The sequence below is a fragment of the Lepus europaeus genome, chromosome 6 (assembly GCF_033115175.1).
Source record: "Lepus europaeus isolate LE1 chromosome 6, mLepTim1.pri, whole genome shotgun sequence".
Taxonomy (NCBI): Eukaryota; Metazoa; Chordata; class Mammalia; order Lagomorpha; family Leporidae; genus Lepus; species Lepus europaeus.
The window spans coordinates 532,928-550,340 of NC_084832.1; the positions used below are offsets into that span (position 1 = coordinate 532,928).

The window sequence follows — 17,413 nt, forward strand, 5'->3', positions numbered from 1 at the left end:
TGCGTTTTACAGAAACTTCCGGTTTAGGACTGGCAGGCTGTTTACTGCAGCGGCCGTGTCTAAGGGTAACCGGCCATGCTACCTCGTAACTTCAGCTAACACGGCTTGTCCCAGACAGGAACCGGAGCCAGACCAAGGGGATGCGGAGACCAAAGACAGAAGGCCAGGGCTCCCGGGGACCCAGCACGGCCAAGCACGGCCTCTGGCAGCTCTCGCCTCCCAGGTCCTTGTAGGCGGAGCTCCCGGTAAAGCAAGGGCACCGCGCCGGGTGGTGCTGACCTCACCGCACACCTGCCCCAGGTCCTGAGGGGAGGCCCAGGCGGTGCTCCACACTCGCTTCTGGAACCTACTGGGAGTTTTACCTCCCAACAGGATCAGTTCAGAATTCCAAGTGGCCTCTCCAGGTGGAAAGCTTTCACGCTAAAGCAAAGCTGTACTTTCTGGGCAATCTGTTTGGGTTACGCTGCACCTCACTCAGGACGGGCGCTGGGCACGGGGGTGGAGACACTACTGAGGACACCCGTACCTCATATCAGGGAGCCTGGTTCGAGTCCTGGCTACTGTGCTTCCGCTATGGCTTCCTGCTGGTCACACACTGGGAGGCAGCAGGTCCCTGAGCACGTGGGTCCCAGCAGCCCAGTGGGTGGCCCAGCCCGAGTGCCCAGTTCCTGGCTTCCACTGATCCAGTGCCAGCTGTGGCAGGCGTCTGAGGAGCGGACGGGTGGATGGAAGATCTCTGTGTTCCTTTATCTTTCAAATAAAATGAAAATAATTTTTAAAAAAAAGTTGGTCACGGCCGGCACCGTGGCTTAACAGGCTAATCCTCCGCCTTGCGGTGCCGGCACACCGGGTTCTAGTCCCGGTCGGGGCGCCGGATTCTATCCCGGTTGCCCCTCTTCCAGGCCAGCTCTCTGCTATGGCCCGGGAAGGCAGTGGAGGATGGCCCAAGTGCTTGGGCCCTGCACCCTCATGGGAGACCAGGAGAAGCACCTGGCTCCTGGCTTAGGATCAGCGCGATACGCTGGCCGCAGCGGCCATTGGAGGGTGAACCAACGGCAAAGGAAGACCTTTCTCTCTGTCTCTCTCACTATCCACTCTGGCTGTCAAAAAAAAAAAAAAAATGTTGGTCACTAAGTATCATGGAACTTGAACTGATTTTTTTTTTTTTTTTTTTTTTTGGATAGGCAGTTAGACAGTGAGAGAGAGAGACAGAGAGAAAGGTCTTCCTTCCGTTGGTTCCCCACCCCCCCCCGAAATGGCTGCTACAGCCGGCACGCTGTGCCCGGCACGCTGCGCCAATCTGAAGCCAGGAGCCAGGTGCTTTCTCCTGGTCTCCCATGCGGGTGCAGGGCCCAAGGACCTGGGCCATCCTCCACTGCCCTCCTGGGCCACAGCAGAGAGCTGGACTGGAAGAGGAGCAACCGGGACAGAATCCGGCACCCCAGCTGGGACTAGAACCCGGGGTGCCGGCGCCACAGGTGGAGGATTAGCCTAGTGAGCTGTGGCGCTGGCCAATGAACTGATTTCAACTCTCAAAAACTAACTGCTCACAGTCACTCAGGGGACAGCAAAAGCTCCCCTCACTCCAAAACACAAATCCCCAGGGTGGCGTGGCCAATGCTGTCATGGGGTAATGGCCATAGTGACAGCTGCGTACAGAAAAACAGGCTCTGAAGTGAAACAATTCATCACCAAAACTTGAAGCCCCATCGCCAAAAACACCCCAACTCCAGCTGCACAGTGTACTCTGAGCGTGGCAGGCCTGGGTATTACGAAGTGGCTCAGGTGCACTGGGAGCCTCCGCATGCCACATAGAGCAGCCACGGGGCGACTCAGGAGACTCCTCGGGACCCACAGACACTATGCCAGCTGGGCGGGTGGATCTCCCAAAACCCAGAGTCTAACAGCGCAGCTTCTGGCCCCTGGGCAGCTTGCAAGGGCTGTACGCACACAGGTCAGGGCGCTGCAGCCCCCAGGAAGGGGCAACGGGAGACCCGCTCGGTTCACTGTACCTGCTGCTTCCTGAGGGCGGGTGTAGAAACCCCAGTGTGAAAGGAGTCTCCGACTCCAGCCGCTAGGTCCAACTTCTTGTCCTGACCGCCTGTCACTAGGTGAGCGCTCTGCGTTCCGGCCACGCCTCTCGGGACCCCGCCTGGCGCTCGCTCCCAGGTGACTCGTCCGCGGAGCACCGCCCGCCCCGTGTTTCACACTCCGGCTCTTTGTGGGGCGTCCTGGAGACAACAGGCAGGCTGCCCATGACTTTATCCATTCTCCCATCTGTTTGAGGCTGCGATCTTTCTAACGGGGAGGGCTCGCTGGCAGCACCACAGCTCTGTAAATGCCCCCCAGCTTTCCAGTCCCTCATGCCCCGCAGCCTTCTCGCGCGTGATTAGTTGTTGTTTTGTGATCAGTGTTGAAGTTCACTTCCTGTTTCCTCGGTGCATTCGCTGTAGTATGCCCTTTGTCGTAACCACTGGGTTCACATTCAACATCTTCACGTTTCACTCTCGTCGGAACTTGCGCCACAAACTGCCCCGCACGAGGCGACATCTGCACACCTTCGGTGCCCCAGAAGAGAAGCTAATAATTCACCGGTCCCTAAGCCACGCAGAACACAAAACGTGGATCACACGGTGGCCCTGGCGCCAGTTCACTCTGAGCCCCTGCGAACTCCTGCCCAGGGTCTTCCTGCAGCCGCGTGACTTCCCCAGGGGTCCGCTGCAGCGCAGGTCTGGTGCAAACTCCCTCGGCGTCCACCTGCCTCACTTTGCCCTCACGTCTGAGGGACAGCGTGGCCGCCGTAGGCTTCTCAGTGGGCCGCGTCTTCCTTCTTCTGAGAGCAATCTCTCCAGCACCTCCCCGGGACTCCCGTGGAAGCCGCTCTTCTGTGATTTCAAGACGCAGTGTCTGCCATAGGCTTGGAGTGAGGTCCCGAGGGGCAGGGGTCCCTGAGCTAGCCCTCCTGAGCTCCTCCACTTGCTAGGGGCTGGCATCTATGTCTCCCCTCTTCCCTGGGGCGTGCTGTGCCCCTCCTTCTACTCAGTTCTCCTCCCCTCCCCCCGGGTTGCTCAGGCCCAGGCACCCCTGGCTGCCCGTCTCCATCTGGTCAGCTCTAGGATTTCACTCCTGGGTCCCCCTACTGGTAACTCCCCCCTTCCGCCTGCAGCCTGTCTGTTCGAAGGCGCTGCCTGGATACCTCCCGCCAGGTCTCCTCCCTGTAAATGGCCCCTACTTCCCAGCTCTGCCTGATAGGCAGCTCTACAGCGGCGCCGGCCCCCCCGAGGGGGCTGCTGGCTGTGCCTCTGCTGGCCGCCTGGAGGGGCAGGCCACCTTCTGGATTTCCCCGCATGAACAGCTGAGTGTCTTGGCCTCCAGTGGGGGTAAGTGCAGGGGCGGGGGCTTCAGACACGGTGGCCGGGCTTGTCTCCTCGCTACTGACCAGAGCACAGGCCTGCCCTGGCTCCACACTGTGTGCACCCGCGTGCACCCATGTACCCATGTGCGGGCTGTGCCAGCACGGCAGGCACGGCAGGCAGCCCCTGCCAGGGCCGGGCGGGGGCAGCTGCTGAGTGGGAAGCCAAAGCTGAACCAGAAGTGGCGGCCTCTGCAGAGCCCCAGAGCGGCGAGGAGGCGGACCTCGCGCCCCACCACCTGGCGCTTCCTGCGCCGACTCCTTTCCAGAACCTTCCATGCTGTCATTCCTTTTCTGAAGGTGAAACCTGTGGACTTCGTCTTGACCTTCAGGGCTGAGGAAGAGGCCAGGGAGCGCACATGCTGCGAGCCGCAGGATGGGGGGAGGGGGCCCTGGCCGGGAAAGTGAGATGGAGCACACAGAGCTCGTTGAAAATGCCCATGCGCGTTTTATTAATAAAAACTAACAGTGCCAAGTTAAACAAGTCAAACAATTAAAGTCTCTTTATATTCCATAAAATATTACAGAAAAGTCTATTTGTGTTTCAATAAAAAGACTATCGCTTCAGAACAGGCAGCTGACAGCAACTGAGCAGTTAATGTGTCTGGGAATACATCTCGAAGGAGACCACTGCCTGTCCTTAATTTCCTTTTCTCTTTATAAAAAAAGAACTATTAAAAATGATTGACAAATTTTGAGTTAAAAAACTGTTAAAACATTCTCTATGTTTAATTTCAACTTTATAATAGATTACGGAAGATGCTCAGGAAACAAATCCCACATTTGTTTCGGTGCGTGTCTTTAAATGACAGACTCATAGGTATGTAAACAACTATTTAATAAAAAGTTTCCAAATGCAGCCTGTAAGAAATCAGGCAAATTTCACCATAAGCAACAAACCTTCCAGAGTTTCCACAGCCGCACCAGCGGGCAGCAAACGTTGCCCAGCAGACCAAAACGACAAACAAAAAGAAAGAGGACTTGCAATTTGTTGCTGCAATAGAGAGAGAGAGCGAGCGAGCGAGCGAGACGGTCAGCTTGATGGAGTCACACCAGTCAGTATAATTTACGGAGCACACAGTCCCGGCAGGACGCATGGCGCTGAGTGTTCGCTTCCGTCTTTGGACATCGCATGATTCACAAGAGGAAAACGCATCCCGCGTCTCGCCCCCACCAGCCCGACGCAGGGCGCCACGCGCCGCCGGCGCCCGCGGCCATGGCAGGAGAGCGTCTATTTTCGTTGATGAAGTAAGATTTCTTCAGCAAACTCAGCGAGAGTTGTGAAGGGGCAAATACGGACTCTGAATTTTAAAAAGAGCTAGAAACGGAAAGCAGACTCCTGCAAAGCGAGCAGCGCCCTGGCGGCGGCCTGGGGCCTGTGGGGCCCTCTCGCAGCTCACCAGCATCTTCTCAGGGGAAGGCCAGAAAGAAACAGAAAACCCCACGTTTAAAAAAAGTCTCTTCCCTAGACGGTTCCTGAAGCCGGATCTGTGGGGAAGGGGCCGGGACATCAGTCCTCCTCGTCGTTGTCGTTGAAGTCATCGTCGTCTTCGTCGTCCTCCCCGACGTAGGACACAGGCGTCTCCACCCTGGAGCCGCTGTACTGAGACCCGTTGGAGCTTGTGGCCAGCATGCCGTCGGCACCGTTGGTCAAGTCGCTGCAGGGACAGGAGGCAGACGAGCGTCAGGCACGGCCTCTACCCAGCCCGGCCTCAGGCTCAAGGGGAGATCAAGTCCCCACGTCACGGAACCCAGCCCTGCAGCCCCTGGGTCCCCTCCAGCCCTGTCTTCCTGAAGCGGCTGTGCGCGGCTCAGCTCAGGCCCCAGGGGAGAGAAAAGCCACGTGTGCAAGGCTGAAAGACGGCAGCCACGGCAGGTCAGGACGCCTGGGTGAGGGGCGAGACCACCACCTGGCAACAGGGGTAGCACCCCAAAACCTGCCACAGCCCAGAGCTGCCATGTGACTGACAGAAGACATTTCTCCAAGGGGTGACGTCAGGACAAAGCAGTTAAGCTGCCCCGCTCCCTCGCCACGTCCAGACCCATAGCGGAGTGCCTGGGCCTGGCCGAGTCCTCCCGCGCCACGTCCAGGCCCCACAGCGGAGTGCCTGGGGCTGACCGAGACCTCCCGCGCCACGTCCAGACCGCACAGCGGAGTGCCTGGGGCTGGCCGAGTCCTCCCGCGCCACGTCCAGACCGCGCAGCAGAGTGCCTGGGGCTGGCCGAGTCCTCCCGCGCCACGTCCACACCCCACAGCGGAGTGCCTGGGGCTGGCCGAGTCCTCCCGCGCCACATCCAGGCCCCACAGCGGAGTGCCTGGGGCTGGCCGAGTCCTCCCGCGCCACGTCCAGACCCATAGCGGAGTGCCTGGGGCTGGCTGAGTCCTCCCGCGCCACGTCCAGACCCATAGCGGAGTGCCTGGGGCTGGCCGAGTCCTCCCGCGCCACGTCCAGGCCCCACAGCGGAGTGCCTGGGGCTGGCCGAGTCCTCCCGCGCCACGTCCAGGCCCCACAGCGGAGTGCCTGGGGCTGGCCGAGTCCTCCCGCGCCACGTCCAGACCCATAGCGGAGTGCCTGGGGCTGACCGAGTCCTCCCGCGCCACGTCCAGACCCGCACAACGGAGTGCCTGGAGTTGGCCGAGTCCTCCCGCGCCACGTCCAGACCCCACAGCGGAGTGCCTGGGGCTGGCCAAGTCCTCCCGCGCCACGTCCAGACCCCACAGCGGAGTGCCTGGGGCTGACCGAGTCCTCCCGCGCCACGTCCAGACCCATAGCGGAGTGCCTGGAGTTGGCCGAGTCCTCCCGCGCCACGTCCAGACCCCACAGCGGAGTGCCTGGGGCTGGCCGAGTCCTCCCGCGCCACATCCAGACCCCACAGCGGAGTGCCTGGGGCTGGCCGAGTCCTCCCGCGCCACGTCCAGACCGCACAGCGGAGTGCCTAGGGCTGGCCGAGTCCTCCCGCGCCACGTCCAGACCGCAGAGCGGAGTGCCTGGGGCTGGCCGAATCCTCCCGCGCCACGTCCAGACCCATAGCGGAGTGCCTGGGGCTGGCCGAGTCCTCCCGCGCCACGTCAAGACCCCACAGCGGAGTGCCTGGGGCTGGCCGAGTCCTCCCGCGCCACATCCAGGCCCCACAGCGGAGTGCCTGGGGCTGGCTGAGTCCTCCCGCGCCACGTCCAGACCCCACAGCGGAGTGCCTGGGGCTGGCCGAGTCCTCCCACGCCACGTCCAGACCGCACAGCGGAGTGCCTAGGGCTGGCCGAGTCCTCCCGCGCCACGTCCAGACCACAGAGCGGAGTGCCTGGGGCTGGCCGAGTCCTCCCGCGCCATGACCAGACCCATAGCGGAGTGCCTGGGGCTGGCCGAGTCCTCCCGCGCCACGTCCAGACCCCACAGCGGAGTGCCTGGGGCTGGCCGAGTCCTCCCGCGCCACATCCAGGCCCCACAGCGGAGTGCCTGGGGCTGGCCGAGTCCTCCCGCGCCACGTCCAGACCCCACAGCGGAGTGCCTGGGGCTGGCCGAATCCTCCCGCGCCACGTCCAGACACATAGCGGAGTGCCTGGAGTTGGCCGAGTCCTCCCGCGCCACGTCCAGACCCATAGCGGAGTGCCTGGGGCTGGCCGAGTCCTCCCGCGCCACGTCCAGACCCCACAGCGGAGTGCCTAGGGCTGGCCGAGTCCTCCCGCGCCACGTCCAGACCCCACAGCGGAGTGCCTGGGGCTGGCCGAGTCCTCCCGCGCCACGTCCAGACCCATAGCGGAGTGCCTGGGGCTGACCGAGTCCTCCCGCGCCACGTCCAGACCCGCACAACGGAGTGCCTGGGGCTGGCCAAGTCCTCCCGCGCCACGTCCAGACCCATAGCGGAGTGCCTGGGGCTGGCCGAGTCCTCCCGCGCCACGTCCAGACCCATAGCGGAGTGCCTGGGGCTGGCCGAGTCCTCCCGCGCCACGTCCACACCCCACAGCGGAGTGCCTGGGGCTGGCCGAGTCCTCCCGCGCCACGTCCAGGCCCCACAGCGGAGTGCCTGGGGCTGGCCGAGTCCTCCCGCGCCACGTCCAGACCGCAGAGCGGAGTGCCTGGGGCTGGCCGAATCCTCCCGCGCCACGTCCAGACCCGCACAACGGAGTGCCTGGGGCTGGCCAAGTCCTCCCGCGCCACGTCCAGACCCATAGCGGAGTGCCTGGGGCTGACCGAGTCCTCCCGCGCCACGTCCAGACCCGCACAACGGAGTGCCTGGGGCTGGCCAAGTCCTCCCGTGCCACGTCCACACCCCACAGCGGAGTGCCTGGGGCTGGCCGAGTCCTCCCGCGCCACGTCCAGACCCATAGCGGAGTGCCTGGGTCTGGCCGAGTCCTCCCGTGCCACGTCCAGACCCCACAGCGGAGTGCCTGGGGCTGGCCGAGTCCTCCCGCGCCACGTCCAGACCCCACAGCGGAGTGCCTGGGGCTGGCCGAGTCCTCCCGCGCCACATCCAGGCCCCACAGCGGAGTGCCTGGGGCTGGCCGAGTCCTCCCGCGCCACGTCCAGACCCCACAGCGGAGTGCCTGGGGCTGACCGAGTCCTCCCGCGCCACGTCCAGAGCCATAGCGGAGTGCCCGGGGCTGGCCGAGTCCTCCCGCGCCACGTCCAGACCCCATAGCGGAGTGCCTGGGGCTGGCCGAGTCCTCCCGCGCCACGTCCAGACCCATAGCGGAGTGCCTGGGGCTGGCCGAGTCCTCCCGCGCCACGTCCAGACCCCACAGCGGAGTGCCCGGGGCTGGCCGAGTCCTCCCGCGCCACGTCCAGAGCCATAGCGGAGTGCCTGGGGCTGGCCGAGTCCTCCCGCGCCACGTCCAGACCGCACAGCGGAGTGCCTGGGGCTGGCCGAGTCCTCCCGCGCCACGTCCAGACCCATAGCGGAGTGCCTGGGGCTGGCCGAGTCCTCCCGCGCCACATCCAGGCCCCACAGCGGAGTGCCTGGGGCTGGCCGAGTCCTCCCGCGCCACGTCCAGACCCCACAGCGGAGTGCCTGGGGCTGACCGAGTCCTCCCGCGCCACGTCCAGAGCCATAGCGGAGTGCCCGGGGCTGGCCGAGTCCTCCCGCGCCACGTCCAGACCCCATAGCGGAGTGCCTGGGGCTGGCCGAGTCCTCCCGCGCCACGTCCAGACCCATAGCGGAGTTCCTGGGGCTGGCCGAGTCCTCCCGCGCCACGTCCAGATCCCACAGCGGAGTGCCCGGGGCTGGCCGAGTCCTCCCGCGCCACGTCCAGAGCCATAGCGGAGTGCCTGGGGCTGGCCGAGTCCTCCCGCGCCACGTCCAGACCGCAGAGCGGAGTGCCTGGGGCTGGCCGAGTCCTCCCGCGCCACGTCCAGACCGCAGAGCGGAGTGCCTGGGGCTGGCTGAGTCCCGCCTCTGCTTCCGATCCTACTCCCTGCTGATGCACCTGGGGGGCAGCAACTGAGGCCTCAAGTACTTGGGCTCCTGACACCCACACTGGAGACCTGGATGGAGATTCCTGGCTCCTGGCTCTCCTGGCATTTGGGGAGTGAACCAGTGGATGGGAGACCCCTCTGTCACCCTTTCAAATAAATAAATAAACTAATCTTAAAAAAATAATGAAAAGATTCAATACAGGCAGGGCAGGCATTTGGCCTAGTGGTTAAGCCCTGGCTGGCTGGGACTTTCACACCCCAAACAGGAGTGCACGGGTTGGAGTCCCAGCTCCGGCTCCTGATTCCAGTTCCTGCCAGTGTGCACCTGGGAGGCAGAAAGAAGGTGGCCACGGAAGACGTGGACTGAGCGCCCGGTCCCCAGCTTCAGCCCAGCCCAGCCCCCCTTATTGCAGGCACTTGGGGAGTCAACCAGGGAGTGGAAGCAGTCTGTGCCGCCTCCTCCCTACCTCTCAGTTTTAAAAACGGTAACGGTTAACACAAAGCGATACTGCAACACGTGCAGCCACGCGGGTCAGTGAAACCATGGTTTGCTCTGTGGACGTTCAGTGCGAAGCTCCTCAAGGCACCAGGTGGTCACAGGGACAGCTCCTGCTCTGTGGCGTTGCAGACCAAAGGTCAGAGCACGTCCACGGTCATCGCAAAGCCCCTTCAGTAACAGCAGCAAAATGTGAAGTGAGAGACCCACGCACGCTGACGCCAACGCGCTCGGCACAGCAGCCCCCGAGCCGGGGCCGCGGGGGCTCTGCCCCTTGACGGCACTCTCCTTTCTAAACCCAGACGCCAGCGTCCCGGGAGCAGCTGCTGAGAAAAGCCAGCTCTCCACGAGGGCGGCCGGGCGCCGCGGCCAGCACAGACGGCGCCTCCCCCGCCCGTCACCTGGTAGAAAGCCTCGTGCCGTTGGACGTGGAGCCCGCCGCTGTGACGAACACACCGCCAATCGATCCCTGAGCCATTTCTGGAGAGGAAAACAGAGCAAACGGTCGGGAAATGCCACACTGCAGGCAGCGCAGCAGGGACGGGGCCACAGCCCCGCCGGGGCGGCACACGCCTGCTCTGTGGGCTGGGGTCGTCCTTCCGCAAAAGGCACGAGAATCCCTCCCCCACACACGGCATACACTCATCACACCCACTACGGAAGACACAGGCGGGTGCTGGGAGCAGCAGTTGAGCCACCGCGTGGGACACCCACACCCATGCCAGGGTTCTGGGCTCAAGCCCTAGCTCTGCTTCCAACTCAGCTGCCCGCTAATGCGCCCAGGGAGCAGCAGACGACGGCTCATGTACCTGGGCCCCTGCCACCCACGTGAGAGACCAGCTGGAGGTCCAGGCTCCTGGCACAGCCCTGGCTATTGTGGGCCTCTGGGGAGTGAACCCCTGGATGGAAGCACTCCATAAACATTTAAAAAAAAAGAAACAGAAAGCAGAGGCACCAGAGGATGCGGCCAAAGCCACATCCAGAGGCACAAGGACCTCTGCCGCCTGCCACTCCCACCCTGGGCCCCACCGGGAGCCAGACAGAGGGACAAGCACCTAGATTTGAGGCGGGGTCCTATCCCCCATCCCCGTGGTTGCTGGAGGCGGGACCCGGGCCAGGAGCCCAGCATCACGCTGGTGGGGCCAGACCAGATTTCTGCTTGCCGTGGGGTGGGGATGGCAAAGGCCCTCCAGGTACAGGGAGGAAGCTGACCACCCAGGAATAAGTAGAGGGCACAGCAGAGACGGCCTCCGGTGACTCCACACCACAAAGCCAGTCTTGCTGGTGGTCAAAGAACACTGCACACATGGACAGCTCACCCTTGGCAGGAGCAGGAGCCGTGCAGGGCTCTCTGCGGTCACTTGGGGGGGCGATCAGCTTCCCTCAGCACTTCTATGTATAAAGCACATGGGCAAATCCACAGAGGCCACTGTGGACGCAAACTGCCCCATGGCCAGCAGGTGGGCACTGGCTAGACCCCATCCCTGCCCTGGCCCCATGTCTCTGATCCTGGTCCCCAGGCAGGACTGACCTGTCACATACGGTTCCAGAGCCTTGGGCACCAAACTTCTGGCCATTTTGAGGTCCTCGGCAGAGCAGCTCCCCGACTCCAGCCCGCAGGCCATGCCCATCCGCTTGAGCACCTCAATGTCGTCATGGATTTCAAACGTGTTGTCGAAGTTAAATAGGTACTCAAACCTGCAGGGGGCAACATGGTGAGAAAGAGCCCTGGACGGCGGAGGCCCGGCCACCCCGGGGCATCATCGGGCATCCAGTACACGTGCAGGCCCGGAGGCGACCGGCCTGAGAGGCCTAGCGGCAGCGCCGCCCGCACGCCCGCCACGCACTTGTCGTTGGAGATGCTGCAGTCGATGACGGTCTTCTTGCTGGTGTTCACGATGATGAAGGGCAGGTGGATGACCGAGTTGGGCGGAGGCGGCCGGCTGGCCTGCTGCTCCGCTTGGCGGTTTCTCTGCACCAGGTTCTTGAAGGCAATTTGCTAACGAGGAGGAACCAAGAGATACCCACGTGGCAGAACCCCCAGGGACACAGGGCCGCAGCGGCCGCCACCCTGGACACGGGGTAGAGGGAAAAACGAGATTGGGGAAGTTGAATCCTCTAAGCTCGCCCGTGCAGGCCACTGTGACAGATCCTCAACAGCGGACGTCCACCCTGAGGGCCAACCTCCCAGGAGATGACTCCCCCAGTCCTGGTGGACGGGGCCCTCCCAGCCCACATTCTCCAAGCAGCCGCTCAGAGAGGAGCATCAGGGTTTTGAGAGGTCGTTGTGGCCTTGCCACACAGCCAACACCTGGGGTCCCCAACACACTGGCCCCCAAGAGCGCCCTGCTGTGTCTTCCTGGGCTGGTGCCACCCCCATTGCCTGTAAACCCTCACCACTGGCTCCGTGCACTGCTCCCTGGAAAGTTCTAGCACCTCACCAGGAGCCAGCCCCTCACAGGCACCTGTGTTCTCACTACCACCCATTGTGCCCAGTGCAGCTCCCCACGCTCTCCACGGGGTCCAGCCCCCGCCCACAGCCAAGCCTGTCACTCCACCACTCAAACACTCGCTCCAGCACCTGGTTCTCAGAACAGGTTCCCTCTGAGGAAATTCTCCTGGGGGCCAGTGCTGTGGCATAGTAAGTTAAAACTCCACCTGCAGCGCCTGCATCCCATGTGGGTGCTGGTTTGAGTCCCTGCTGCTCCACTTCCAATCCAGCTCCCTGCTAATGCACCTGGGAAGGCAGTGGAGGATGGCCCAAGTGCTTGGGCCCCTGTACCGATGTGGGAGACCCGGAGGAAGCTCCTGGCTCCTGGTTCCGGATCAACTGAGTTCCGGCTGTTGCAACCATGTGGGGAGTGAACCGCAGATGGAAGACCTTGCTCTCTGTCTCTCCCTCTCTGTAACTCTGCTTCTCAAATAAATAAATAAATCTTACAAAAAAAAAAAAAAAAAGACACAAAGGACATCAGAAAAACAAAGTTCTCTCAGCACCTCTCCTGCCACTCACACACTCTCAGGACTCCGGCCCACAGCACCACCACCGCGAATCACAAGCAGAGGTTCTATTCACCTCCTGAGGGTGGCCCTGGGCAAGGCTCTGCTGCTGCAGGCTGTGCAGGGGACAGAGCACCCTGCCCCCAAGGCAGACACACACCGTGGCCGAGAACTAAGGACAAGGGTCCTCACCTGAAGAATGAGCTCCTGAAGCTGAGACTGCTTCTGTTTTATTCTCTCGAGTCTTCTCTGTCTCTCCACCTTCAGAAACAAGAACCGTGCAAGAAATTCTCACAACTGTCCCCCAGCAAACCCCGCCCACGTCACCATCACAACTGTCCCACAGCAAACCCCGCCCACGTCACCATCACAACTATCTCACAGCATCAAGCTCTGCCCACAATGTCACTATCACACCTGTCTCATAGCATCAGACCCCGCCCACAATGTCACCATCACAACTCACAGCAAGCCCCACCCACAAAAACACCATCACAACTGTCTCATAGCATCAAACCCCGCCCACAACATCACCATCACAACTGTCTCACAGTATCAAACTCCACCCACATCACTGTCACCACTGTCTCACAGCATCAAGTCCCACGTATCACCTGAGTAAATTCTGGCCAAGAAAGTTGGCCCTGCACCTAATGGCACAGACAGGCAGGTTTCTCATCCTGGGTATGGAAATGGAGTCTCCCAACCAGGATTCAGAATGAACCCACACTAGGGTTCGAGGCCCGTGGTCAGGCCAGCGGCTACTGAACCCCCATGGCCAAGCATCTGTGGGACCTGGCTAAGGAAGGTCAAACTGCACCCACGCCAGAAGGGAAACAGAAGGACCCAGATGCACCTGCCCGCACGCCGCCTGTCAGGATAGCTCCGGCAGCCCCAGAACCAGCAGTGACACAAAGCCCACCACACCCAGCAGCACCCCAGGCTCTCACACCCCAGGGCCAGGACCTCCAGCTTTCCACATATCTGGGCTGGAATCCCCGGCCTCCAACACCCATGGGCTGGTACCTCAGGCTCCCACATCCCGGGGCCAGCACCCTCAGCCTCCTACACCCCCAGGCCAGTACCTCCAGGTTCTGGCACTCCTGGGCTGAGTTGGTGGGTAGGCCAATCCACTTGATCTCCTTCTTCTCCTTGGAGATGATGTTCATGGCCATCAGCACGTTCAGGGCGTCGTAGACTCGGCGCCGGATGTTCTTTTGGTCGTAAGCCTGGGGGCCGGGCACAGCGTCCATGGCTCGGCCCACGGGCACAGGCAGGGGAAGGTGCTGCTCCCTACGGTCCTCACACCCCCCGGGGCACCGCCGCGCACTCACGGACTCGCTGGGCAGGATGTGGCTGTCGGCAGCACTGAACTCGGCCACCAGCTCGTCGGCCACCTCGTTGTAGGAGGTCGTGCCCTTCCTCTGCACCTTCTCGCACACCTTCATGGAGAAGTGCCGCAGCCCTTTGCCGTTCTTCTCGCCCTTGCGGCTCCGCTTGCTGCAGCAGGGGAGAGAGCAGACGCTGCTAGCACTGCAACCAGGACTCGGGGCAGACACCTGCCAGACCAAGGCCCGCCGGAGGCGGCTCGTCCCGGACACTGACGAGGGGCAGTGTTTCTGAGTGCCGAGAAGCGGACAAGAACACATCTTGGGCCAGATGTCCAAAAGGCCGGGCAACTGCATCCGAGGCACCACCGTGATCCAGAGCTGCTGGCCAGCGCCAGATACGCGCGTGGCAGAGGCAGCTCAGGGATGTTGACAGCCCATGTCGACACACTACCCCCGTGGGGGAAGGGGCTGACCCAGCTGTGCCCCCATCTGGAGGCCACAGGGACACAGGCCTGCAGGTCTCCCGCTGCCAGAGCTGCCTGAGCCTGGGGCACTGTGGCTGCAGCACCAGCGCAGCCGGCTTCACACTAGCACACCAGGGAAGACGGACAGCCGACCGGGTGAAGCCACTTCCATGCTAGGTTGTGCTTCAGTGGGAGCCAAGTTCTGGAGGACGTCCAAGGGCTGCAGCCCAGAGCCTGCAAAGGCTGCCTGTGACCCTGGAGAAACCTGACCCCCACGGCCGGTGCAGGCAGCGGAACGAGGCTGCTGCCCACGCTGGGCACCACGGCTGGGTCTGCGCTGAAATCTCCGTGGGGGCCCAACCCCGAGCAAGAGAGCACACGGGTTTGAGGAATGCTCACCCGGCCGACCAAGGGGAGGAGTCGGAGGTCTGGTTCTGAGAGGCGAAGTGTGCGCTGGGTGTGTGCGGGCTCCCGACCACAATGGCACTGGACGCGGCCGGCCTCTGGGGCGTGCCGATCACCTGCAGCGGAGAGCCAGACCCATCAGAACAGCCCAGCGCCCCGGGCCCATGCTGCTGCTCCCCGCCCGTGACCTAGGCACGCAAGAGCAGCAAGGACAGGACAAGGAAGCAAACATGGGGCATCTTCTCCAAACAAAAGCACTGGGACCGGAGACAGCCCAGGCAAGGGAGCAGTGGACGAGGCCACTGGTGGGGGCGGGGGTGGCGACAGGACCAGACCCCAGTCCGCTGGGCACAGGGAACTGCAGCACATCTCTGCTGCCACCGCTTCCTGTGCTGCCTGCCACTTCCTGTTGACCAGGAGTTTGACCATGAACGAGGCCAGAAAACAGCTCCCAGTACACGTGGGACGCTGGACGCGCATTGCCAGGTTTGCCCCAGCAGCTCTCACAGGGGCCCCACATGCCCCAGGCCTCACAGCGCCCTGGTGGTGGACACCCACCAGCCGCACACAGAGCCACGATGCCCTCGGAAAACAGGTTTGACCTTTGAACTCTCTCACATGCTGCCTCCTCAAAGACCCTGATCTCCCTCTGCCGGAATCAGCTTCGCTGTTCGTCAAAGCTCTCGGAAAACAGGAAGAGGCGCCACTGCAGACAGCGTAAGTCCGGGGAGTGGGGGCTCAGGCTGCCGGCCAAGAGCATCCCCTGAGCCCCTCCCAGCGGCACCTGACCAGGCTATTCGAGGAGGAAGCATGCACCATGCATCCTGCACCTCGGGCAGCTCAGGACCCCTCCCGGGCTTTCCCTGTGGGGCTTGCCCCCTTGCAAGGAGCCCATGACATCCTGTCAGTCAATGCTCCAAGAATCGCAACACAGAAACAAGAGGGAATCCCCCCGGGTACACAGGTGCTTCCCAAGACTTGCTGTCTTCGTTAAGCGCGTGGGGCACTGGGCCAGCACACAGAACCTTCCAGAAGGGCTGCGGTAAGTTGTGGTGGGCAGGCCTGGAGGTACCTGGGCACAGTGCTGTCCTGGGGACAGTGCTGCAGGTGAAGTTCCTGCCTCTGTGCTCACCCCACACACGTGTGCACAGCCTGAACAGTCCTGTGGTCAGCAGCCCACACTCCGGGCTGCTGCAGGCCAGGACACCCTCCTGTAGGCCAGGATGTAGAAGCCAAATGGGCCCTGAGCCCCTGCTCATGATGGCTGGGCCCATGAGGAACCCTTCGTGTTCTTGGTCAACTATTTCACCTGGAAGTCAGAGTTGACTGGTACCAAGGAAAGACACGTGGCCCGAGGTCCAGGCTGAGGGCCTCCTGAGCCTGTCTGCACCTGCTGTTTCCACCCCAAGCTCCCGGCTACCTGGCATGCCACCTGCACCTGCTACCCCCACAGCATCCTCCCCGCCACCCGCAGTGCCGTCTGCACCTGCTGTTTCCACGGCAAGCTCCTCTCCACCCGGTGTGCCGTGCCTTGCACCATGACTCGAGTTCTTCACCAGTGTAGTCATCAGCGCTAAGCCAAGGTTGGCACCAGGAGGGAGTGGCCTCAGAGGCTCTTCAGGGACACACCCAGCAGTCATACTGCTGGCAGAGCCGAGCGTGGGCTGCTCCTCAGGGCCGCGCTGCCCTTCTGGGGGGCCCTCCGTGTCTCCAGCACACGAGGAGCCACCCAGACAGATGCAGCTCTTCTGCAAAACTCACTCCTTACACTCTTGCTACCCACACTGCACCCAGAGCCGAGACCTAGGCCAGGGGAGGGTGTGTGGGGCAGGAGGGGAGTGGCAGGCACCCAGACCACAGAGGCCGAGGGTGGCAGGACGGCCGGAAGCAGCAGGAGCGCACCTGCGACGCCATATTGGAGTGCCCGGGCCCAGTGCCAGCTCTGCTCCCGACCCCAGCTTCCTACTAACACAAGGGAGTCATCAAGCGATGGCTCAGGTGCTTGGGCCCCTGCCACCCATGTGGGAGACCCAGACTGAGTTCTTGGTCCTGGTTTCAGCCTGGTGCAACCACGGCTGTTGAAGGCATCTGGGGGAGTGGACCGGTAGACAGAGGAGATCTTTCTTTTTCTCTCTCTTTCTCAAATAAATTAATACTTGGGGCTGGTGTTGTGGTGCAGCCGGTTAAGCCACAGCCTGTGATGCCAGCATCCAGTATGGGCACCAGTTCAAGTCCTGGACGCTCCACTTCTGATCCAGCTCCCTGCTAATGTGCCCAAGAAATCAGCAGAAGATGGCCCAAGTGCTTGGGCCTCTGCACCCACATGGGAGACCTAGAGGAGGCTCCAGTCTCCTGGCTTTGGACTGGCCCAGCTCTGGCCATTGCAGCCATTTGAGGAGTGAACCAGTGGATGGAAGACGACCCCCCCCCCCACTTCTGCCATTCTGTAACTCTGCCTTTCAAATAAATAAATAAACCTTAAAAAAAAGAAAAGAAAAAGAAGAAAAAGAAAGGCAGCAGCCACACTGTGGCTGGGGCAGAGGCCACAGTACCCCGGAGAGAGCCACGGCTGTGGATGGCAGTGCCCACACCAGCCAGCACTTTCTGTCTGCCCCCGACATCCAGAGGATGAGGAGTAGTGGGAGCCCAGGCACCCTGCTTCTCAGACCCAAGTGGTGGGAGCCTTGAGCCATTGTGCGCTCTGCCGGGTCACCAACAGTCCAGCCCAGCAGCTGCGGAAGACGATGATCCTGGCTCCAGGCCACCCAGTTTTCCAACCCAAAGCTGTATGCTGCTGAGGGCAGCTGGGGGAGGTGGGACCAAGCAGCGGGAACGGCAGCCAAGGACTCGGCGTCCTAGCCCAGCCCAGCAGGTCCAAGCGAGCCCTGGTGCTT

The 17,413-nt window shown here is 62.2% G+C and overlaps 1 protein-coding gene across 2 annotated transcripts in view; it reads right to left on the reverse strand.

Moving 5' to 3' along the window:
- Positions 1-3,842: 3,842 nt before the first annotated feature.
- The window catches only part of TFDP1 (transcription factor Dp-1), a 38,499-nt gene continuing 24,928 nt past the window's right edge, over positions 3,843-17,413 (reverse strand). For both annotated transcript variants that reach the window (XM_062193899.1, XM_062193900.1), the window contains exons 5-12: positions 14,514-14,635; positions 13,654-13,819; positions 13,405-13,548; positions 12,512-12,580; positions 11,167-11,318; positions 10,851-11,017; positions 9,721-9,799; positions 3,843-5,070 (exon numbers count right to left, since the gene is read on the reverse strand). In XM_062193899.1, the coding sequence (XP_062049883.1) occupies positions 4,923-5,070; positions 9,721-9,799; positions 10,851-11,017; positions 11,167-11,318; positions 12,512-12,580; positions 13,405-13,548; positions 13,654-13,819; positions 14,514-14,635 (1,047 nt within the window). In that variant the 3' untranslated portion in view covers positions 3,843-4,922. The remainder of the gene's footprint in view (positions 5,071-9,720; positions 9,800-10,850; positions 11,018-11,166; positions 11,319-12,511; positions 12,581-13,404; positions 13,549-13,653; positions 13,820-14,513; positions 14,636-17,413) is intronic.